This window comes from Equus przewalskii, chromosome 4, assembly GCF_037783145.1.
Source record: "Equus przewalskii isolate Varuska chromosome 4, EquPr2, whole genome shotgun sequence".
Classification (NCBI taxonomy): Eukaryota; Metazoa; Chordata; class Mammalia; order Perissodactyla; family Equidae; genus Equus; species Equus przewalskii.
In genome coordinates this window covers 96043575-96067723 of record NC_091834.1, presented here as the reverse complement: position 1 = coordinate 96067723, position 24149 = coordinate 96043575, and the positions used below count along the sequence as shown (strand labels likewise).

At 49.8% G+C, this 24149-nt stretch overlaps 2 protein-coding genes across 5 annotated transcripts in view; one reads left to right on the top strand and one right to left on the bottom strand.

Moving 5' to 3' along the window:
- Window positions 1-289: 289 nt before the first annotated feature.
- FAM131B (family with sequence similarity 131 member B) lies at window positions 290-9925 on the top strand. Its single transcript, XM_070616676.1, has 7 exons — window positions 290-508; window positions 3089-3198; window positions 3540-3575; window positions 3887-3980; window positions 4270-4467; window positions 5963-6106; window positions 6292-9925. The coding sequence occupies exons 1-7, from the start codon at window positions 481-483 to the stop codon at window positions 6762-6764; spliced, it is 1083 nt and encodes a 360-aa protein (XP_070472777.1). The 5' UTR covers window positions 290-480; the 3' UTR covers window positions 6765-9925.
- CLCN1 (chloride voltage-gated channel 1) overlaps window positions 9468-24149 on the bottom strand; it is a 30553-nt gene continuing 15871 nt past the window's right edge. For all 4 annotated transcript variants that reach the window (XM_070616673.1, XM_070616674.1, XM_070616672.1 and 1 more), the window contains exons 13-23: window positions 21426-21495; window positions 21132-21242; window positions 19263-19476; window positions 18883-19016; window positions 16746-16990; window positions 16350-16461; window positions 15937-16016; window positions 15645-15683; window positions 12338-12442; window positions 12162-12248; window positions 9468-11663 (exon numbers count right to left, since the gene is read on the bottom strand). In XM_070616673.1, the coding sequence (XP_070472774.1) occupies window positions 11292-11663; window positions 12162-12248; window positions 12338-12442; window positions 15645-15683; window positions 15937-16016; window positions 16350-16461; window positions 16746-16990; window positions 18883-19016; window positions 19263-19476; window positions 21132-21242; window positions 21426-21495 (1569 nt within the window). In that variant the 3' untranslated portion in view covers window positions 9468-11291. The remainder of the gene's footprint in view (window positions 11664-12161; window positions 12249-12337; window positions 12443-15644; window positions 15684-15936; window positions 16017-16349; window positions 16462-16745; window positions 16991-18882; window positions 19017-19262; window positions 19477-21131; window positions 21243-21425; window positions 21496-24149) is intronic.

Genomic DNA, 24149 nt, shown 5'->3' with positions numbered 1-24149 from the left:
TGGGCCCTAGGTTCTTTACCAGGCTCCTGAGACCCAAGGCGGGCATTCTCCAGGTCTCCACAGCCCCCGGGCGCGAGCCCAGCGGGGACGCGGCCAGGAGCCCCCGCGTGGGGCTGGGGATGGGCAGGAGGAGGCGAGCCGCGAGGCCCCGCCGCCAGCCCGGCCCCCGGGGGAGCGCCGCGCGGTGCTCCGGGAGCGGGGCGGCCGGATCGGGGGCAGGGGCGGGGAGGTGCCGGGCGCAGCCAATCCCCGGGCCGCCCCCTCCCCGGCCGCGAGCCGAGCCGGGGCGGGGGAGCCAGGCGGCGGCGGCGGCGGCGACGGAGGCTGCCGTGGGGAGGGATGGAGAGAGGAGGGGGGAGCGGAGCCGAGCGGAGACAGCCGCGGCGCTGCAGAGCGGTTGGGGCGGCGGCGCGGCTCCTGGTGCTCCCCCCAGCGCCCGCCCCACGGCGCTGAGGGCCCGGCTCCGGAGGCCCCGGAGCCATGGGCTGCATCGGCTCCCGGACCGTGGGTGGGTACCGCGGCGGGCGGGGGCGGGCAAGGGCAGGCTCGTCCCGGTCGGGTCCTCCGACCCCCTCCCCCATCTCTCTCCGCGTCCCTCTGGGGACCTCTCTCGGCGCCCGCCCTGACCCGCTTCGCTCCCTCACTTTCCCTCCTTGCCCTCGCGGTCCTTACATTCCTCTCTTCTCCCCGCTCTCCCCTCGCTCCTCCAGGGCTTGCATCCCTCTGGCTCGATTCGTTCTCTCCATCTCCCTCCAGCTTCCTTCCATCGCCCTCCCGCAGGCGCGGTCCCTCTCTCCATCATCTCTCCATCAACCTCCTCTTTTCTCCTCCGTCGCTCTCCTCTACTCTCCAGTCCCCTCACCCTCCGCCTCCAGGCCATCCTCCTCACTCTGCCTTCCCCAGCGCCTCCTCGCCCCCGTCCATTTCTGGAGCAGCCCCCCTTCTAAGAACCCCCAGCCTCAATCTCAGTCCCAACTATCTTTCGCATGTACCCCAATCTGCAGCCCCCACCCCCCCGCCAGGCTCCATCTGGCTTGGGTGCTTTGCCCCCATCTCTTTCCCTCTCTGTTGCCTTTTTCTGTCATTCTTGCCTCCCCCGATTTGCTTTGTTCACGTGCATTTTCCCTTCGGGGCGGGGGCGGGCTGAGCCTAGTGCCTGGGGAGGGGAACGGGTTCCACGCCCGGAGGGAATGGGGCCGGGCTGAGCTGGGGTGGAGGGGAAAAGCGGTGGAGCGGGGAGGAGGGAAGGGTTTAGAGGGACGAGAAGGGTCGGGAACCCGCTCTCAGGAGGGTGGAGCGGCCCGGGAAAGGAACCCCAGGACCTGACTGCACCTGTCAGCGGGGGCTGGCGGGGCGGGGCCGGCTCTTTATTTACCTTTGACTGGGGAAGGGCGCAGAGGCGCCTCCTAATTCGTCTTCTCCCTTCAGCCTTGCCTTGCTACCACCCCCTTACCCCCACCCCAAGCAGTCACTCCACTCTCACAGCTCAACAAATTAATCCAGCCCTCTCCCCAACCCCCCAATTTTTCCCATTCCAACTCCCAATTTCTCCCGCCTACACGCCCCAGTGACCTCAGGCTGAGAGAATAATTCGTATTATTATTACAAACAAACTCACTCTCCGGAAGCCTGATTTCTCTGAGACCCGATTTATTTCCATGGATACCCCCCTCCTCTTCTGCTTTCACCTCTTCTCGGGGTTGTCTCTCTCCCCCTCCCTGCCCCCCACGGCTCTGACTCAGCTGTCCCTCCTCTACAAAGGCCACGTCCCCCCTCCCCTCTCACCCACTCTGCCCTCCCCATCTCTCCTCTCTTCAGAGATTGTTCTCTGGCTGCCCCATTGCCGCTGCTCTCTATGCCCAGATGTTCATCTTTCCGCTACCCGCCCAGCCACAGCCTCTGGTCTGATCCATGTCGCCACTCCCTTGTAGCCCCAAAGGAGAGCAGGCCCACTTTGGAGGGGTCCTGCCTCCCTCAGACCTGTTAACCACAATCCCTTCCTTTTGCACAAGCCAGGCTGTTGCATGCTGAATGCCTCCTCATGCCCCAGACTCCACTCAGTTCTCCCCTTCTCAAGAATGGGCCTCTAACCCTAGATTCAGAATCATAAAACTTCACGTGTAGAAAGGATCTATAAGGTCAGATGGTTCAGCAGCCATCTGATGCTTGAATCCCTCTGTAACTACCCAGCGGGTTCTTCCCCAAGCCTCCCAGTAGATACCCCCTGCCTCATCCCAGCAATCTCCCTTCACAACCAGCTCTGGCCTCGCCTTCACAGTTATCATCCTCCTTGGCCCTCCGGTTTCCCAGTCAGCCCTCAAACTTTGTCCACCCCCTCCCATTGTCTTTTGTCTTCTCTTTGACTTGAATTCCAATTCTCTTAGTTCCCATTTTAAATAGTCCCCTGCTCTCCTCCCTCTGTCCCACTCTGCTCCCCTTTAATACATCACTTGTCTCCCAGCAGTCTATCTCACTCTGCTTTCACCGCTTCTGGGCGGACACACCCAACTCCCACACCCAACTCCTGCCTCTATTCCCACCAAACATCCTTCCTGTTAGACAAATTGACCAACTCGCGTGGAGGGTCCACCAGGGAAGATGCATTCCTTCCACCTCACACATAAGAAAGCCCGCACACAGAGCAGCTCACCTGGAGAAGCTCTGCCCTGATTTGTAGTAACATAGTAAGTGAAAAGCACAGCTCCCACGTCCTTCCATGTAGAAACCCTCCGAGATTCCTCAGGACAGAATGAAGAACTGTTTTCCTCTAAAACCACCCACTGACCACCCCTCCATTCAAACAACAACAAATAAGGCCATATAACACGTTTTCTGAGTGTGCTATTCTTATTTGAGCTCAAACTGAATATTTTGGCTCAGCATTATGATTTCTCCTACCAAATATTTGGGGAGAGTAGGGATGTAAAAGGAAATGGGCAATCAGCGGACAGAGTGGTAGCTGGAGGGAAGGGAGGGTCTGGAGGGGATGCCCCAGTGTGTGGTCTCAGTGTTCTGAGACCAATGAGGGGCCTTTTGGGTGGGGCATTTGGAGGTGAAGGTGGAGCGACTAACCCTGTGGCCACTTCAGGGAATGAGGTGATTGCTGTGGATTGGAAGGGCCTGAAGGATGTCGACCAAATCAACATGGACAGCACCAGCTCACTGCATGGAAGCAGCCTCCACCGGCCATCCACAGAGGTGAGGCCTCCTGCTCAGCTGCCCCCTCACCAAAGGACCTCTCAAAGACGCCAGGAACTGTCATAAACAAAGCTTCCTAGCTGCCTGTTCCTTTCATGATCTTCCTAAATTCTGAGACAGCATTCCAAACACTCCTTCAGACTGACACTTTTATACAACATGTCTCCACTTCCCTCAAAATACAAGCCAAATGTTCCACGCTGAGATCCTATTTCCCTATGTTAATCTCAGGAAAGCCTTCCCTACTTCACACATTTCTGGAAGTCCCTCTGAGGAAGGAGGGGTTACTTGCATTCCTGGAAGTGCCTGAGATACCCACTCCTTTTCCTCTCTCCTCACAGCAAACCCGAACTGATTTCTCCTGGGACGGCATCAACGTGAGTACAGTTGCCCCCAGACCTCCCCAAAGCACCCGAACTTCTCTTCCTTGTATTCTCCCATAGGCCATCTACAGAACACAGTGCTCCCTGACTCCAACAGGCACTGTGAGCCCACACATTCTCTGCCTGCCCCCTAAACTTTCACGGGTGTTTGGGGGATATGCCTCCTTGGGACTCCTGGATATAATGGTTTCCTTATCACCTGCCCTAGCTCTGATCCTTCCTTGTGGAAACCATGAGCCCGCCACATATAAAGCACCCCATACCCTCTTCTTCCTCTGCTCCTCTTCCCACATTCCCTCTCCCAGCTCTCCATGGAGGACACCACTTCCATTCTTCCGAAGCTTAAGCGAAACTCTAACGCCTATGGCATTGGGGCCCTGGCCAAGTCATCTTTCTCAGGTGAGACTCCCGACCTGGGGATGCATCCAGACAGGGGAATGCTTATAGGCTCCTGATCTCCTTCTCCCTACTCCTTCAGGCCTGAAGATGACCTTCATCACCCTTCCCCTGACCTATTTGCTCTTTCTGTGAAACTTTTTCCAGTCTGCCCCTTGTATACAGAGTCCTAGGGGGTGCCCACCCCACGATGGGATGGAGTCCCATGGGACTTGGGTGTGGATAATGGGAAGGATTTGGAATGGATATTGTGTGATATTCTGGAGGATGTGGGGAATGTCTGGCCCCTCAGGGATTTCGAGAAGCATGAAGGACCATGTGACAAAGCCCACAGCCATGGGGCAAGGCCGGGTGGCCCACATGATTGAGTGGCAAGGCTGGGGGAAGGCACCAGCCATTCAGCCCCAACACAGCCACGAGGCGGTGCGCAGGGATACAGATGCCTACTCCGACCTCAGCGATGGCGAGAAGGAGGCACGTTTCCTGGCAGGTACTTGTTCCCTGGACCCTTAGGAGACACATTTTCGGATGCCCAGAGACTGACCCTCCATCCTGATCCCCTATGACAGGATTGACTCTAACCATATGATGACCATAAGACTTAATTTCCCAATCAGTTCTAATTTCAAGTACTTTGACTTATTAATTCTCATAAATGCCTTCTAACATTTTTATTATCATCTGAGAAATTGAGGGGAATCACATGGGATTGTGGGTCCACATGTCCCAGATGCCCTCTCTCCTACATGGTGGGACTATCTAACCCTGGACCCCCTCAGTACAAGAAAGAAAGGCAGGGACCTTGGACTCTGAAAGGCTCTGCTTCTACTTATGTTTCTTGAGGAAAAAGAAAGGAAGGCTTTGGGAGTCTTTTTGAGCCTTTGCCCACCAGCACATTGCAGTTATGGATTCACTTACTGGACTCATTACTTGTGACAGCTTCTAGAATATGAAGGGGCCGGGGTGAGGACAGGGTGGTGTAGAGAAGAGGGTCCATTCCAGGAAAGAAGTATAGGTACAAGATAGGCATATAGTGAACTTACAATGGCGGCCAAGCCCTGGTGGCAGGTCTCTATAAGATACCTAGGAAGAATGATAGATCTGGGAGAGATGGAAGGTATCTTTGTGTTGGTGATAGAAGAAATATCAGTGGGAAGAGGAGACAAATATACAGCGAGTGGGAGGGTAGTAGAGGGCAGCTAGCAATGTAAGCTTCAACTTACTCATGGCTTGGAGTAGAACGAGGACTCCCAACTCTACCCATTCCCACTATTCTATCCTCCCTCTCTTCTTCCAATCCCTTGAACTTTCAACTTGATACCACTGTGGACCTACAATCCCATGGTGCTCCCTTGGGAATTCTCTGTTGATCTTGAGCCCTTCCATCTAGATTCCTCTGTCCTCAACTACCTAATACTAACTGCCGTTCCTAAAGACTTCCAAAGATAAACTTCTGGAAATCCCTAATTTCAATCCCTTAGGATATCTCACCAGAAGACCCCCAACTCTTTCCCCTAGGAAGCCTAAATCTGACCTTCTGGGAAGTCCCCCACGATTTTGCCTTGTTTCGGGGCATATACAAAGGCTGTGCTGTCCAATACAGTAGCCACTGGCCACATGTGGCTATTGAGAACTTGAAATGTGGCCAGTCCGAATGGAGATGTGCTGTAAGTGTAAAATATCAACTGGGTTTAAAAGACTTCACGTGAATAAAAGAATGTAAAATATCTCATTAATAATTTTATATGGATTATATATTGAAATGATAATTTTTTCTATATATTGAGTTAAATAAGATACATTATTAAAATTAATTTCACCTGTTTCTTTTTAATTTTAATATGGCTACTAGAAAATTTAAAATTGCGTTAAGGGGCTTGCATTATATTTCTATTGAACAGCGCTGCACTGATGTACCCCTACCCCATGCATGTGTCTAAGGGTTCCTGGAAGATATTTTGTACTAACTACATTTCTTCTCCCAGGCGTCATGGAACAGTTTGCCATCTCTGAAGCCACACTCATGGCCTGGTCTTCCATGGACGGTGAGGACGTGAGTGTCAATTCCACTCAGGAGCCATTGGGCTGCAACTACAGTGACAACTACCAGGAGTTGATGGAGAGTCAGGGTGAGGGATGGTTCCAGAATCCAACCCCATCTAGGCTAACTCCATTCATCTCTGTTCACCTCAGCTTTCCTACACTCCTCCCTCCTCCATGCTTTACCCTCAGTTCTCTGTACAGAATATTAAGGGCAATTGTCGCTGCCCTTGATATTCTGTGACCCGACTGACTTCCATGATTCTCTTTCCAGATGCCCTCGCTCAAGCCCCCATGGATGGATGGCCTCACTCCTATGTGTCCCAGGGCATGTACTGTCTGGGGTCATCGGATGCCTGGGAAGCAAGCGACCAGTCCCTCATTGCCTCTCCAGCTACAGGATCCTATCTTGGCCCTGCATTTGATGACTCACAGCCTAGCTTGCATGAAATGGGGCCTTCCCAACTTGCTTCAGGATACTCTGCTCAGGAGCCTCCACCTTTGCTGGGGGGAGACACTGACTGGGCTCCAGGGGTGGGCGGGGTGGACCTGGCAAGGGGCCCTGCGGAGGAGGAGAAGAGGCCATTGGCCCCAGAGGAGGAAGAGGATGCAGGATGCCGGGACCTGGAGTCACTTTCCCCACGAGAAGACCCCGAGATGTCCACTGCTCTGAGCCGGAAGGTGTCTGATGTCACATCCTCAGGTGTGCAGTCCTTTGATGAGGAGGAAGGCGAGGCCAACAACTAGCTTCCTCCCACTCCACGCCCTGCCTTCCATGCCCACTTGAGGGGCATGGCTGCAACACTACCCTCCCTTCCCCCAGCGGTACGGCTGAAACCTGGGCAGAAGACCTCGAGGAACCCGGGAGCTGCCAGTCCTCGCCAGGAAACTAGAGGGCCAGGATGGGATTTTATCCAGGTTTACGCTATAGAAACTACAGGTCCAGCGACTGAGCGACTAGATGGCTGTGAACTTTGCTTGCCTGTGGGCTTCTGGGTCTGTGATGATGAAGCTCCAGTGTGTATCAGAGGACAGGAGGACAGAGCGGCCCGTGGCCATCAGCTGGATCTCAGTTTTTCACTCCCTGATTTCGTCTTCCAGGAGCCTGACTGTGGCTGTCTGAAGGCCTCCTTTCTTCATGTCACTCTTGCTTTTTCTGACTCTGTTTTCTCTGGTTGTGGCCCCAGCTCATCCCTACTAAGAGGAACAGACCTCAGGGGCTGTTGAATGTGGCTCAACGGCACAGGGGAAGCAATGTAAAGGCCATGCCTCCTTAGTGGGTGGAGTGCCTGCCTCAGTGGGTGACGTGGCTTCTGAGACCAGGAGTCACAGAGGAGGTAGGCATGGCCGCTGGGATGCACTGGGGCACAAACATGATTCTTTCTATCAAGGCCTGCCCAGAGACCGCAGAGTCACTGATGAGACCAAAACAAACATGGCCACTTGTTCTGGGACCTTGACTATCCCATGACTGAAAGGAGGATCCCAAGGATCTGGGAAGGACCCAGCGGGGCTGGCTGCTCCAGCTCTTGTGTCCCTTTTCTGCCTTCTTCCATCCTCTGCTCTGGGAGCCCTGACCCTGAGGGGGCGACACAGAATGCAGGTGTCCTGGCCAGGTGGGGAAGCATGAGGGCTGTGTCTCCCTCCATCTACCCCCCTAATTCTCTGGAGCTGTTTACACTTTTCTCTTTGCCTTTTCTACATTTTTATAACTTCTTGGGGACTCAGGGTTGAGTGGGCTGGAGGGAGGAGTTTGGTGCTGTGAGGCACCAGCCTGGGTGGGTTGTTTGCTGAGGAGCATTGTGGGCACTCGGCTCCTTTTGCCCCTTTGTCAGCTCCTCCCAGGACTCCAGGAGGGCCTCCCAGGCATCCTCCCTCCCTTTTCCTTTGCAGGCCTCTTGCAGAAGGAGAGAGGAGGATCAGAGTAGTCTTCCTTCCAGGATGGGTTTGCAGTGAGGTGTAGGCCCCTGAAACTGCTTGCCCTCTCAGACCCAGTTTCCATTGCGGTGGGGGCTTCTGCACAGTACGCGAAGCCCCAACACTTCTATAGATCCTGACGGCAGGGGACTGGTGCAGAGGGAAGAGGCAGCAGTGTGGAGCTGGCCAGCATGCTGCCCCGCACGGCTGCAGTGGTCCTCCATCCCTAGCCCTTGGCATAGGGAGAACCTGGGTTGGAGAAGGAAGCTGAGAGGGTCATCGTCCTACCTGCCCTCTTCCCTCATGCCCGTCTAAGGCTCCAGCTCTGAGGCCTTGTGTCCTACCCAAACTCTGTCAGGGGTCCTACTACTTTACACAATGCTGGGAAGGGAGTGCTGTCACCCTCTCCCAGACCCTGGCCACAAACTACTCCCCACCCCCAGGCCCAGACTTCTATTTCTTTGGAATGAGGAAGTTGAGAGTTGGGGTGTTTCTGTCCATCTGTTCCTGCCCTCTCCTTGAGTCCACACTTTCATATACACATGCTCCTGAAATGCAGCCGAGGCTGGGGTCCCATATCTTCCAGGGGAGGGGGAGAATGGCTAGCCTGGGCTTGGTTCTTGGAGGAAACAGGAGTAGACATGGTGGGCACGGTGGGTGCAGAGTCACTGACCTAATCTGAAGCTCTCTGGAGAGAACACCACCTGTGTTTAATCATGTGACTCAGGAGGCACTAGGACCCCATGTCTAGGAGCTCTGGGAAGTGGCCTACCATGCCCTGGCTGGCTGCTGGCTCTGGCCCTAGACTCCTGCTACAGGTCCTTGGGGTTCTGCATGCTCACGGTTCCCTCCTCCCACAGGGTCCCTGTTTCCGCGCCTTGTGCCACCTACTCTCTCAATGCATCATCTTTTCCTCTTGGTTTCATCCCCTTCATGTCCCTTATTCTGCCCCCAGACCACAGCAGACATCCACTCCAGTGAGTGGGTTCATTCATTACAGTTCCTTTTGCTCAGGGCCCTGTGGAGTTAGGAAAAGTAGATTAAAGTAGCATTGTCTCCTCCCTCCCTTCCCCGAGGAAGGCAACCAGTCCCTGCTGAAAGGTGGCTAAAACCATGAAGGAATCTAGCAGGGTTCATACATGAGTGGGGGCTAGGCATCCCTGGGTGCCGGCACATCACCACAGACCAGAGGTCAGGTGGGGGGGTCTGCAGTTTTCAAGGAGCTCCCCTTCCGCTCTGGAGGGAGAAGACCCAAGGAGCTGGCCTGGGACCCTCTTAAGACTCTTGTAGAGGGAGGAACTGCCTCTCTGGTGCTGGGGGCAGGGTGCATGGGGTTTGCTTACAGCCTATTTTAGGGGGAGGGGAGGGGCATGTGCAGGAAGAGGCTGGTGGGGGGTGGGGGAGGGTTGCTTTTCCTTTGGGGTTAAAGGCTGTGCAGCACGTTTTACAGCAGTCCCGGAACAGGGCTGTTTTTATATTATTGTGAATGAAAATGCTCTTGCTAAATGATTTTCTTTGGGTGGGGGGGTGCACTTTCATTCTCAATTCACTTTATTAAAGGAAAATCCAAATCTTCCATTCCTCCCCTCCAGTGCCCCACCTACCCCCCCCCCCACCCACACACACACCTTCCTGTCTTTGTGTTAAGGAGGGGATCTTGGTGAAAGGGTTTATTGCCTTCTCCTTGCTCCCACCTGTACATCCCATCCTCCGTCCTCCAGGTCTGGGGAATATCCATTCTTATGGCCAGTCTTAGCATGTTATCTTAATGTGACATTCCCACTCCAGGCCCAAGAGAGATTCTATGACATATATTACAGAAAGAATTATATATAAATATCTATATATAAATATTATAGATTATATACACATGGGCACAGGCTCCCTCCCCGGGCTGCAGCCTCTCTCTCTTGGCCTGGGGAGGGGGAAAGGATGTATGTTGGAGAGGGCTACAGGCTGTGTTCAATGGCACTAAACAGAATGTGGTGGCACCTTTGACTATGAGTGTCTTATTTGGGGGTGATGGAGACTGGGCACAAGGAAGGGGAAGGAGGAGAATGTCCAAGAGGGGATACAACTGCAGAACGGAAGAAGGCATGAAAGGAGGGAGGAAGAAAGGCCTTGGGTGTGGAAGCGAGGATTTGGGGATGTTCAGAGCACCTGGGACCACTTTATAGGAAAGGCAGGCTAATGGCAGGCTCCCTGTTGCTGATTCGGGGAGGATAAGGATCTGAATTCCCAAGTGTGGGAAGCATGAGAGATGCCTGTCATCTTGACAGTGAACCCCCAGCTGTCCCCCCCAGAGGAGAAACATAGAGAACTCATCTAAGAAGGGCTGGTGTGTCTGAGTGACCCAGTGGCCTGGCTGCCCTGAGCCTTAGTTCTTGGCAGGAGAAGCCCCAGCCAGAGCAGCTTGAGGGCAGAGCTGACCGTGGGCAGAACAGATCAATGGCTACAGTGGGGAGGGGGAGGTATTCTCTAGGGAGTGACCTGGAAACTGGAGGATGATGTGATGTGAGATAGGACAGACTTCTGCTGGAGCGAGTTAAAATCATTGGGGCAACATGAGTGTTTGGCAACAAGGCCCTTGCCCTTTCCATATGGAGCCTTCCACAAAGAGACCTTCTCTCTTCCAGCCTGCTCCCCCTCACAGTCTCTTTATCCACATTTTGCTGCTTAAATCGGGGACAAAGGAGGGGCAAGTGGAACTGGCCTTTCAGTGCCCTAGTAATGGCCCTTGCCTGGGGACAGATAGTGGGAGCCAGGAGGGAGTCTGGAGGCAAATTTTAGGGAGTGGATATGAGCAAGTGGGAGCACAGGAGAGGAGAGGCGCTTTGAGAGGATGAGCTGTAGGCAGCTTGAGAGTGTATCCTGGGGCCATCAGTCCACGAGGCCATGAACTGGTCCCTCCTCCACAGGGCCACAGTCATTCCGGGCCTCCCTTGACCCAACCCCTGTGGAAACTGACAGACAGGTAGGCAAGGCCAGGAAGGCACTGGGATGAGAACTCTGGGGCATCATGGGGGAGTGAGGGGAGGCAGAGATAGGCAGGGTATTCCCTACCCACACTCCAGGAATACTCAGGAAGCCCCACAGAGTATCAGGGGCCCTTCACTGGGGTTAGAACCACCTGCGCGTCCTGGGGATGGGAGGACATGGCCTAAATAATTGACCGAGGCTACTCTCTGCCCAAATTCTGACTCCTCTTCTAAGACTGTCACTATCACATTTTAAAATGCCCAGGAGGCACCAGGATATTGTTGTGATCTCTCCAACATCAGGACATACCCTCTCCCACACAAATCTGTCCTCTGGCCCAGGCCTCTTGACAGTCTGCATGAAGAGGTCCGGGGGTGGTCAAAGGATCACTTCATCCTCATCTTCCTCATCTGTGGACCGAAGACTTGGGCCCTGCAAGATGTCAGCCAGCTCCTCTTCTGGCCCCGGACTCTCCACCAGCTCCAGCTCCTCCAGGTCACTCTCCACCTTGGCTGGAGCCAGGGAGAGGGGGTGCTCTTGGGAGGGGGGTGGCACAGGGGTCTCTGGGGAGGCAGGAGGCACATCATCTGCCTCAGTGGCCCTAGTTCCATCCTCAGGCAGGCTCCACGCCTCTGTGGGAGGGGGCGGGCCCCCAGGATTCTTTCGAATTGAAGTTGTATTCCTGAAGCTGGCAAGAGGAGGGCGGAGTTGCACCCCAGACTTGGTGTGCCCCTCAATGGCCTTCTGCAGCTGGAGAGTAGAGGAAAAGGGAAAGTGGGTATGGAATTGAGAAGAGAAAGAAGATGGGGCAGTGTGAGACCTAGCTACAGGGCAGTGAATCTCAATGCCCCTTCCGGGTCCTCCTTCGGCCCCTTCCTATTGACCTTTAAGGCCTCCTCACACACATCCCATTTCTTCCCTCTTCCCATGGCCCTCCCCAGAGTATACCCTATGATACCCTGACTCATGCTCAGAACCCCCACCCAAACCCATGCCATCCATGGCAGACCACGGGCCACATCTGGGGTGGAGAGCTATGTCCCCTCCAGGACTGTGGCCATAATAGACTTTGCAGTCCTCTCTACCTCCCACTTGCTGCACCCGCCCCCTCTCCGTTCTCTGCATGAGAAATAGAGAGGGAAATCTGGGGGACCTCCCAGATATTAAAACCATCCCCTCCCTGTCCCCATCCCCTTGTCCTGAGCCAACCCCTCCCTCCTGCAGCTCAAATGGGACACATCCTATTACCTCCTCCAGGGCCAGCACACCCCTGAGCTTCCCCATACTGGTCACATAAGCAAGGTGGAGGCCAAGGAGCGAGAACAGCGTGTGAGTCTGCACGGAAAGAGCTGCAGGTCAGCGCAGGTCTGGCCCCACACCGCCCCTGCCCTCCCAGCTGCCCTGAGCGGTCAGCAAGGACTTGCTTTGTGCAGGGACGTCTGCTCCACCAGCTGGAAGGGAGACTGGTCAATACAGCAGCAGTCAAAACAGACAGGCTGGCTCAGCTGCTCCTGCTCCCAGGCTTCAATCTGTCAGGCAGAGTAGGGGAATCACCCAATGTCAGGGAACCCCCTTCAACCTCAGATCCGCGGCTTTGGCCTCAAAAGTTGTCCCAGCCCCAGCCCAGAACCCTGAAATGCACAATGAACTATCACAGATCCTGCAAATATTTAGACCTCCTCCCTTCTCCTCAGGGGACAGCACCCTCGCTTCTCCTCCCTCTTCAGGCCCCAAATCAACCTTCACCCTTGGGCACTTTGTACAGGGCTCCTTCTTGTTCCTCAATTCTCCCACCCCCTGGTGCCCCAAACACTTGTTATTTCCATCCATCTTTCCAGTCTTATTTTCCACCGCTCCAGTGAAACCAGACTGCTTTTGGTTCCTCAGATGTGCTTCCCTCTTCTGCATCTGTGGCTCTCATCACGTGGATTTCCCTTACCTGCCCCACGCTGCCCCTATACTGTGTTCCTGACCCCTTGCCCTTTTTTCAGTTCCCATAGTCCTTTGCTGGCCTCTCTTCAGAACTGGCATGGCTCTTGTGTTGGCATTTGTCTCACCGCTGCCCACTAGACGTCAACTCCTTGAGAGTGTTACATGGTGGCCATTGCTACATCTAGTGAAGAAATGAGCACGTCTGCCTTTTACACAGTAGATCCTACAAATATTTGCTGGATTTGAAGGGCTGTACTGCATCACATGACACTGAGTTGACTTGAGTAAAACCATCCTTTGCGTTTGTCTTGTTTTGTCTATGATGGAAGCATTAAGGCACAAAGGCCAACTCTCTTCTTGATTTTAGATCCACACGCCAGAATCCCCAAGATTCCAAATAATCCAGTTTAGCTCTGGCTTTCATAAATGAGTCTACAATTTTCTGAAATCTCTTTTCAGCCAGTGCCCTCTGAATGCTCTACTACTTTATTTCTTTTTCTATTTGTCCAAATTTAGCAGAACCAGCTTCAGAGAACATCCCCGAAGTCCATCATCCCCGAGTTCTCATGTCATGTTTAGTCCACGGTGGTGCTCTCTCCATCTGTTCCTTCCTGACCTTTCTGGACTGCAATCACACCTCCTCTAAACTCTCACCTTCCCTGACTAAAGGTTCACACAGAGTTTGGCTGGCTCTCACAGCACAGGCTGGATGATCACTTAGCAGGTATGTTGCAGAGATGATTTATTTATAGGACTGAGAGCTGGACCCTCACCCACCCTGGTTTGGTTGGTCCTGTCCTCCTGGACATTTCTATGATCATGTCCTGCCTTCTCTAGTTCCATTTTGCCTCCCCTTAAGGAACAACAATAACAACCATTTCCACCACACACATACCAAGCACTTCCTCTGTGCCAAGCACTGTTTGATTTGCTTTGCACGTCTTCACTCATTTAATCCTCCCCAACCACAGTATCATTATCTTCAGTTTACAGATGAGGAGACAGAGGCACAGTGTGTGCAAGGCGTTTGTCCAAGATTACCCAGAGGTGGAGCTGGTCTTCTGGCCCTGACTGCTGACCGTGGTCCAGGACCCCCAGCTTCTGTCCAAGAAGAGGGAGATGTCTGCTCTGGGGTCGGATGTGTTCCGCTACCTGAAAAAGCTCAGCCCCAGTTCCAAACCAGAGCTCTACCTGTGTGTGTACTCCTAACAGAGTAGCAGAATTAAACAAGTCCTAGCAAGGACTTCTGGCGACCTATAATTGAATTCTTTCACTATCCCCAAAGGTATCATCTTGATATTGTCAAGGGTGTCATCTTGATCTAATCTGAAGACCATGTTCAGAATGTCCTGAATTTTGGCTCCTTTTGGATCTTATCCCTCCAAAACATCTCAATGGGTCACATGGGAGTTGGTAGCTGCTTAACGTCTTTCTTGGAAAGACATAAGCTAAAAATGTATGATTTGTCTTCTTTTTACCCCTGGTTGCACTTTATTTCCAAAGGTCATTAAATAGCCTCACTGATCAACTAGGTGGCTTTCTCTCTTTGGTGTATTAAAAAAAGGTATTATTATTGGTTTTCGCAGCCCAGCAAGGTGCTCCGTGATTGCAGTTAGGACGCACCTGATTCCTGCTTGTAGGCAGAAGCAAGTTTTTCTTTCTCCTCTGTGCTCACCCATTTGATTTTCCCATAAGTCATTTATCAGAAGTGTGTGTTTTTTTGGTTTTTGGGTTTTTTTTTTTTTTTGAGGAAGATTAGCCCTGAGCTAACATCTGCTGTCAATCCTCCTCTTTTTGCTGAGGAAGACTGGCCCTGAGCTAACATCTGTGCCCATCTTCCTCTACTTTCTATGTGGGACGCCTGCCACAGCATGGTTTGCCGAGCGGTGCCATGTCTGCACCCGGGATCCGAACCGGGGAAACCAGGGCCACCAAAGCAGAATGTGCAAACTTAACCAGTGCGCCACTGGGCCAGCCCCAGAAGTGTGTGTTTTGAGGGCTGGCTGGGGGAGAGAAGGAAGACTTCCTTTCTCTCTTGTCACTCCCCACCCCCTCCTCCAACCCTGGGTTGCAGTAGATTTTGTTGTTTCTCCACAACTGATCAGTACTGCTCAGCTGCCCGCTCCCAGTCACGGCTCCACATTCTGTTCATGCCTCACAACCAAGCCCACTCAGTGTGCTTGATTTTCTCTTGCCTGGACTTGATAACTACCTCTTTTGGGAAACAGGCGTTTGTCCTGACGAGGCACCACTGTCAATATTTGCCTTCAATGTGGCGCTCTTCTCAGTCTTACTTCCTGGCATTTTCCAGTTGTCCACTGTGTCAGGGCCTGGTCGATCAGCATAGTAACCCGCACCAGGCGCTGATTTCCCCATTTTAGTCTCGACGCTGTTCTTCCACATTGGTCCATGCGAGTGCTGGCCACCTGGTGCCATTTTACTGCAGGTAAAGCTCCTCCTTCCTGCATATCCTCTGCCTGGTCCAGAACATTCCTAATGTCTAAAAGATCTAAGGTTCATCTTAGCACCATGGTCCCCTCTACGCATGGAGGCTCAAAACTTTCCTTTTCTGAAATGACCGTGGTCCCCTCAGACAACACCCTCGTGTTTCCCCCACCTCTGAGCAATGTGCCCATCACTCTCTCCGTAGTCATACCTCATTTCCAATCTCTCAAAATGCTTTCCTGCCTAGACTCGCGTCTTAGTCTTAAAACAACGCAATGAAGAAGGTAGAAAAAAATGAGCAATGTCTTCATTTGACAGAACAATCCACCCCCAGTTGCTGTTTCTCTCACTTACCTCTTCAGGTGACATGTTATCCACTAAATCCGTTGAATCCTAGAGAAGAAAGACATAGGTCCAAGTTCTTTCCCTTTTCTTCCTATGGAAGCTATGGTGCCATTAGCCATTAACCATCTACCCCTGGTCAGGGCCACAGATGCCTCCTTTCCAGCTCATCATCCCTTCCATATGGTAAAACTTCTCCTTGACAGGAACTCCTCCCTCTTGATGTAAGGACCATGGGTTTCTCACTCCTCCAAGACAAGCTCCCTTTCCCCCACACCACCCCTTCCAACACATCTCCTCTCACCTGGGTTGTTTTCTTCTTTTTGGGGCGAGCTCTGCCCAGCAAACAGTGCAGCAGAGATTGAAAGATGGAGGGTCTTGGACCTGAGAGGATTGGTGAGCAGATGGAAATGGAAAGAAAGCCATATCTGTCCTGGAGGGAAATGACCAGGGACTCCCAAGTGGTCCTGGACACTTTGCTGCACAAGGACTCTACTTCCTAGGTGCCTCACCTCCATGGACACCCTCTCTTCTACCCTCCTAAATCAGCCCTTGCCTTCACTTCTTGGGACAGTAATATGGAGACTAAACAAATAGGAACCCCCTCCCACCATCCCCTGGCCTCACCCCTCCTTATAGTAGTAGCCCTTAGGTTGACGAGAGCCCAGAGATAACCCACAAGTCATGAGTGAGGGTGCATGATGGGAGAATCTTCACCTGCAGGCTCTGGCGCTTCTGGCTGCTGTCTGTGGCTGGGCAGGGGCCCATTGGGCTCTTCCGAGGCCAACGGAGCAGTAGGAAAGGGGTGAGGAGGAGGAAGAGGAGGCACCTGTAAGGAATAGTAAAAATTCTCAGTCCTGGATAAGAGGCTGCCTAGTGCTTCCCTGCCTTTACCAGCTAGCGTCCTCGGAAATCTATCTAATTCTATTCTTCCTCCCCAGTTCAGAATTCCTGTAAGCTTTTCAATTCTCATCGGCACCATCATCCACAACCTTATTTCCTTCAGTCCCTGGACCCAGGGACTTGCTCAGTGATCAGCATCTCCCCTCCCTCTTCCGACTTTCTCCTTGCCCCTATCTATCCCATTCCCCCAGCCCTTCCCAGCCCCGTCACCTCGGGCTTCCCAGAGAGGTCCTCATCTTCATCCTCATCCACAAAGGCAAAGGACTCAGGTCGGCCCTGGGATGAGATGCTGCGATGCCCACCCCGGGTCTGCCGCGCCTTCCCATCATAAGGCAGCTCCGACAGCTTCCTTGCCATGTCCTGGGCTGCCCGCAACCTCCGCTCAGGACACAGGTGGCGCTGCAGGAGGGACTGCAGTTCTGACCGCTCCACAGAGCCCAGCAGGATCATTGAATCTGGGGGAGAGCCAAGCTCAGCCTGCGGGTCTGCTCAATCCCCACCCCTCTGGCCAACTCAGCAGGATGGAGTCAGAGACAGAAGCCCAGTGCCCCCATTTCTTTTCTCAGCTGTTATCCTCTCTTCCTAAAAACTCATTTCAAAAACCTTCCAGGATTGACCTCACTCAATCCCTTTTATTTCACCCATTTGCAAATAGGTGAACTTGGTATTAAAGTAGGCTAATCAACACTGTCCCCCCAAAAAAGAAAATTAAAAGCCATTTAAATAGGCTGAGATGTGAACATACTTTGAAAGAAGTCTACAAGGACACCTGATGTTTAATCACTTAAAGAATCTGGGTCCTTTTAGGATATAAATAAAATGTCTGCTTTTTCTGGGAAGGTCTTTTATGTGTTTGCCAAAATTCTGCTACTATAGTGAACATTTTCTTAAGTTTTAAGGCCATAAAATTGCAGCAGTGTTATTGAGATAAATCTAATCACCAGGGCTTGGTCATTATTATGAAAACCCTGCACCTCATTGGCTCTACCCCTGTTCCACTGAAGAGCCACTGCTTTAGAGGCCACTTGGAAGGTATTTGGGATTTGGGAAAATATTAGGACTAATCTTACTTGAGCCATTTGGATGCTCTGATTATCTGAAATCAGAACTAACAATTTTAACTGCTCCAAATGGCCCTATATGCTTCTTCTCTATTGCAGTAATTCAAACATTGGGCAAGTATTCATATTTATTTAATATCTAGTAAATACCTATAAGGAGGCAGTCTGAGGGAGATAGAAGTTATAGTCTCTACCCTCAAGGAATATCCAATTTAGTGAGGAAGATAAGACATGGATATATATAAACCACAATAAGAAATAATGCAAAGCAGGATTAAGTGCCAAAGGTGGGTAGACAGATAGTGAAGGAAGTGAAATGCGAAGTCAATGCTTACTAAAACCATTCACTCCTTCATAAAACTGTCCATCTCCTCCTTAAGTTGGGCATTAAAGAACAGGTAGGATCTTGCTGCGTAGCAGAGAAAACCACGTACAGCATTATAAGATTTACAGCTGAGTCTCATTATTCGCGAATTCCCTATTTTCGAATCCACCTATTGGCTAAAATATGTTTGTAACCCAAAATCAATAGTACTTGCGGTGCTTTCACTGTCATTCACAGACATGCGCAGAGCAGCAAAAAATTTGAGTGGCCCCATGCACGCATTCTCAACTGAGGTTGAACAAGACAATGATCTGCCTTCTTGTTTCACCTCTGATATCGTAAACAAGTGTTCTTTTCATGGTCCATTTAATGTCATGTTTTTTGAATTTTTGTGTTTTGTGTTGGTGATTTTGCTGTTAAAATTGCCCCCAAGCAAAAAGGCTGTGACGTGCCTTATGGAGAAAATACGTGTACTAGATAAAATCGGTTCAGGTGTGAGTTATAGTGCTGTTGGCCATGAGTTCACTGTTAGTGAATCAAAAATATATATTAAATAAGGTGTCTTTAATGAGAAACACAAATAAAACAAGGTTATGCAATGATTAGTTGAAGAAAATATTGTGACCAGAGGAACCTAACTGTTTTTCCCCTAGGAGCAACAGTTCAGTACAGTATCCTTAATTCAGTGTTTGTGGCAACTTTATAGAACATAACTATGACGAATAATTAGGATTGACTGTGTTTCTTTAGTTGGATTTTAACTGTCTTCTTGTGCTTGTATTATAGGTGTATTTTCCCTTCCTCAAGGATGATCCCGTTCCCTAAGGAGCACAGGCTGGGGCTCCTGTAGCAGACTGGATACCCCCTAGAGATGAACCCACACCACAGTGCCTCCTCCACCTCTATGGAACTCTTGTTCAGGTCACTAGGTCAGGAGTCTGCTTCCTTCCTTCTCACTGACCTTTTGAATCAACCAGTGGTAAAGTCTTGACTGTGGTGGTCTGGAGCAGAGTTTTCAACTCCCCATATGTGCAAGAAGCTGAAACGAACTTCACATCACGTACCATGATGTCCTCAACAAAGATTGTAAATTTGCTATGGAGGAAGAAAGCATGATGGGTTAGCCCCATCATATATGCCTGTCCCTTTGCTGTCCCTTCCCTTCCTCCCATGAGGTTTGCCATGCATTTGATCACTCCAAGTATTTATTAAGTACATAGGAATATAAAAGTAAATAAAAAGCAGTTGCTTCCAAACATTGACCCTAACCTCAATCTCAATCTCAGAACTTCCAACCTCCACCCCATCAAGTTTCAACTAATCCCAGCTGGTGCCCCTGACCTGAGCTGGTTCCAACCAAGGTCAGGCAAGTAGGGTAGCTTCTTGACCTGGATGATGCTGTCATAGAGGGAGGGCTGCAAGCTCTGAGCCACCATATTGGCCAAGATAACAGCCACCATCATGGGTAGGATGTGAGCAATCTGACCAGTTAATTCGAAGCAAATCACAGCGGTGGAGACTGTGTGGGACACTGCGCCAGTCAGCGCTGCTGCTCCTAGAATGAAACACAGGAATGTACTGGTGGGTTAGGCCTACCATTCTTGGCATGGAGGGCACGTGGGGATGTGACAGGAGTGACATTGAATGGGGAGTCATGATCCTGGTTAGTGCCAACACTCCTGAGATAACCATTCATCAAAAGTAGGGGCTAGAATCCTGAACTGTTAGAAAATCATTTTGATCTCATCTATGACCTTTGGTTAAGTCACAAAATCTTTGTGTGTGCCAAAATTTTCATTTATAAAACAAAGATAGTGATGTCCTATCTATTCCTTGCTTTTGAAAGTTTGGATCATTCTTAACTGAGCATTTGGAAATCCAGTTATGGCATTTTACTTTGGACCTTAGGTTTTGATGCCAATAATTTATGAGTGAATGGTGTGAAAACCCAAAAATAATGCTGTGTTCTTGGAGCAATGAGACCTGCATCAGATCCTGAATCTACTATTTCTCAACTTTTTGAGTTGAACTTAATTCTTTTGGAATCCCATGCTCTCATCTGTAAGGTGAAAGGGGTCATTAAATGAGTTCTAAGGCCCTTGCAGATCTAAAACATTATGATTATATAAGCTCTTTGAAGATAGACTGTATCTTACTTGTTTTTGGTTATGTTTTCCCATCAGCCAAAGTAGTCCCTTGTCCATTAACTATACTTCATATTTAAATATGGGAGAGATATTCTATGAGAAAAGATGCTGGGAAGGCGTACAGGAAAATTGAAGAAGAAAAGGTCACAAAAGGGAAGTGTGGGGAGGGATGGTTCTACTGGATGGTGCACACAATATACCTCAGGACATAAACTATCACAGGCGATATGTATATCTCCATCAGGGAGGATGAAGGGATACCCAAGAGGCATGAAGATGGAGAATATGAGCAGACTCCTACTAAAGAAAGAACCTCTTCTAAAGGACTATGATGGGGGAGTAAGGTCACCATATGTGCTATGAGGCTGGTTAGTGCTTCTATATCCAAGGAAGCACGGCCTTAGATGTTATGGATTTTGGTGAAGAAGGGAGGAGGGGAAGAGGCATAATAATTCTGGGGATTATGTTGGTCACTGTGTTAGACACAGTTTTTAGTCAGATGGGAAAATAGATTTAAGGCAAAAAAGATTATCATAGACTTTCAGAAAGTGAGAGCTGTAAGATATCTCAGAAGTCATTTTAGAATGGCTCAGAAAGGCAGCTAACTTGCTCCATGGTCATCCAGGTGACAAGTGGCAGGGATGAGTCCAGAGCCCATGTTTCTTAGCTCTTAGTCATGTGCTCTTAAGGCTCATCAATATTAGCACACCTGAAGGTTGGGAGTATTCAAGCCAGTCACCTGCAGTGTTGTTTCCATGATTCTTTGAAAGGAAAGAAAAAGCCCTTAACAAACATCCAGACACAATCCTAGGTGTTTTCATCCTTATTATCTCACTTAATTCCCATAATCCTTTTACTACATGAAGAAATTAAGGCTCAAAGAAGTTCATAAGAGCTAACGAGAGTCAGAGCCCAGGGTTGATCATTTGAATAAAAGTTGAATTAAATAACATTAAATTAAAACCATACTGTGTAGGCTGGAATGAAGATGTCATGGGAGAGTCTGACTGTGGAGATTTGAGGTGCTCAATATTTGGTTACAGGAGCATAGAATGTGTCTCACCAATTACTGCATAGCCCCCAGGTAGGATCTTGTAGATGATGCCATCAAACAAGATGCCATCAGGGAATAGCATGGCCATGATCTCTCCTACCAGCCTTCCAAATGCAGCTCCTAGAGGAAAAAAAGAAGGAATTGAGAGATCCAAGTTCTTTATCCTCCATATTTTCAAAGCCAATCTCTCCTTGGGTACTAAGACCAAATACAAGTCCCCAGCATCCCCAGCCCTTCCCTTATTTTCCCAGTACCCTAGATTGCAGCTGTCAGTAAGATCCCAGGCTTCCCATAAGAACTTACCTAGCACAAACACAGGCATGAAGCCTCCGCAGGGTATGGGCATAGTGGTGGCCACGATGGACATCCAGAACTGGGGTAAAAAGAGGTATCAGGACACCTACTCAACACACACACACACACGCTCAACCTCCTTCCCACTGTTCTCGTCCTTCTTGCTTCAAGAGTCCCAGAAATCCTGGGCTAGTTAATCCTTCTGCAAGCCATATTGTCTGTCACCCTTCCTCCAGATCCAAAAACCATGGAGCTCTCAAGCTAAGAGATCACCAAAGACAACACTACAAGAAAGCTCCTCCAAAACCCTCTTACTTGGAGTCACTCTATTTGCCCTTAGGCAATCCAGAACAAGGAGAGGAGCCTAGAGGATCCCTATGTCACTGCCCCAAAAGGGCCCTAGACCACTGTACCCTCTTCACCCAAAGAGTTCACCTCAGCAGAGCAGCCTGAAACTCTTGAAGCTGGAGGATACCTTTCCCTGGTCAAACTATGCTTCTGAAAAAGAGCCCTTGTTCTCCGTGGCAGCCATCTTAAAGTCTTAGTGACTTACTGTGACTAATTTAGCTTCAATATGGTCATTTACAAAGCCACTGTATGGCGAGCCTCACAAGGGAACCCAGAGTGAAGACTGTCCTGTCTGAACCATTTCATTTGACATCAAATCACCTTAAACGAAGGACTGAAAAATCAGATCTGTCCTGGTCATATTGCAAGGGCAAACTGAGAATGCCAGATAAGTCAGCCAATGAATAGAAAGGATCTCCAAGGCCAACTTTATCAGGCAGTATACCTACAGAAATTGGGACAATTTTAGGCAAAAGCAGTATGTATATTCTGTGACAAAGAATGCAGAAGAGGGGCCGGCCCCGTGGCCCAGTGGTTAAGTTTGCACCCTCTGCTTCAGCGGCTCAGTGTTTGGCTGGTTCGGATCCTGGGCGCGGACATGGCACTGCTTGTCAGACCATGCCGAGGCAGCGTCCCACATGCCACAACTAGAAGGACCCACAACTAAAAATACACAACTATGTACCGGGGGGCTTTGGGGAGAAGGAAAAATAAAATCTTTTAAAAAAAAAAGAATGCAGAAGAATTAAGAAATAGAATGGAAAAAGGAGTAGTGGTTGAACTTTTGAAATGTCTGTAAAAGAAACAAAAATAGAAGACATAATATATAAATTAAGTAACATATTTACACATCACTTCCAAAATAAGTAAGCCAATCCTAGAAAAGGATCTCAAATTAATTTGGTGAAGGATGGCAGCAGCTAAAGTTCAGAACAAATTGCCAGGATCACAATATGTGCAATTAAAAAACTGTAACAATTGCATCATAAACTAATCAGAAATAAATTTCTTAATTTCCTGAGCCTTAGAAAGAATTCCTTTGAGCTAGGGCTGACCTCAAGAGGCAGTGGCAGGGGCTGTGAGAAGGCTTCATGCCACAAGAACACATACTTCTGCATGTCAGAATATGACCGTTTAAACTGGTTGAGAACCACAAAGCTAAATGTACCAATGAAAAGAATATAGACTGAGAATTCCTTGAATGTATAACAAGAGTGTATCTTGTTATTTCTGCCTTCTCTCTGCACCAGCACAATGCCCAGTAAATGTAGGCAGGATGTAGGAAGGAAGGAAGGAAAGAAGAGAGCTTGGTCAAATAGTATTCATGCAAAGCAGAAAAAGCTTCTCAGAGCTAATATTTGCTAAAACACCTAACAGTAATGCTCACGGGGGACTCGTATAAACTGCAGATGACCAGATATAGGAGGCTACCACACCAGACTGTCTGGAGACAGAGTTCTAGGCTCTTGTACTTTGAGCTTCTTAAGTGATTCTGACATACAACAGTTTGAGACCTCTTGAACTATTCTGTACCATCTCTTTGGAATAAGTACACGAAAGCCATAAGGGATTTTGTAGGCTCAGGTTAATCTGAAAGCTCTGGTAATACAGATAATAGGTGACCTTAGGTCTGATTTCAGAGGATGAACTTTAGATTATTCTCTAAGATACATGGAAGAACAGATCACGATCAGAGGGCATTCAAGTTATCCAGTCCTATAGCACAAAGAATGACACATGAGATTAGGAAATTTTTTTTTTTTTTCCTGAGGAAGATTCACCCTGAGCTAACATCTGTTGCCAATCTTCCTCAATTTTGTATGTGAGATGCCACCACAGCATGGCTACTGACAGATGACTGGTGTAGGTCCACGCCTGGGAACTCAACCTGGGCCGCCGAAGTGGAGCGCCCTGAACTTAACCACCTGGCTCCCAGGGCTGGTCCTAGCAAACTTTTTGAGCTGTTAGCACACGAAAGGAAAGATCCAGAAGTAATGTAAGTGATGTGGGACACAAATAACTCCAAGATTTTAAACACCCAACTCTAGAAAACTGGGAAACTAGGGACCCATTATCACAGATTCCATTTTTGTTAGACTCTTTACCAGAAAGAGCGATATGAAGATGAGGGAAAAAGAATTCTACAGACCCTCAGGCTGTGCGGAGAACTCATTGATAGTAGGTAATGACAGACCTACTAAAAGGGAAACTGAGAAGTTGGGATTATATTCACACTCATTGTAAAAGCTCCTGACTTACAACATGATGATATTTTCCATGTCTTAAGATTGAGGAAGAAGGAAGTTCCCTTTATGAATATTATAAAAAAGCTGAACTGAGAATCTTATTTGCCTGTACTGAAACTTCCAGAAGACCACATACGCT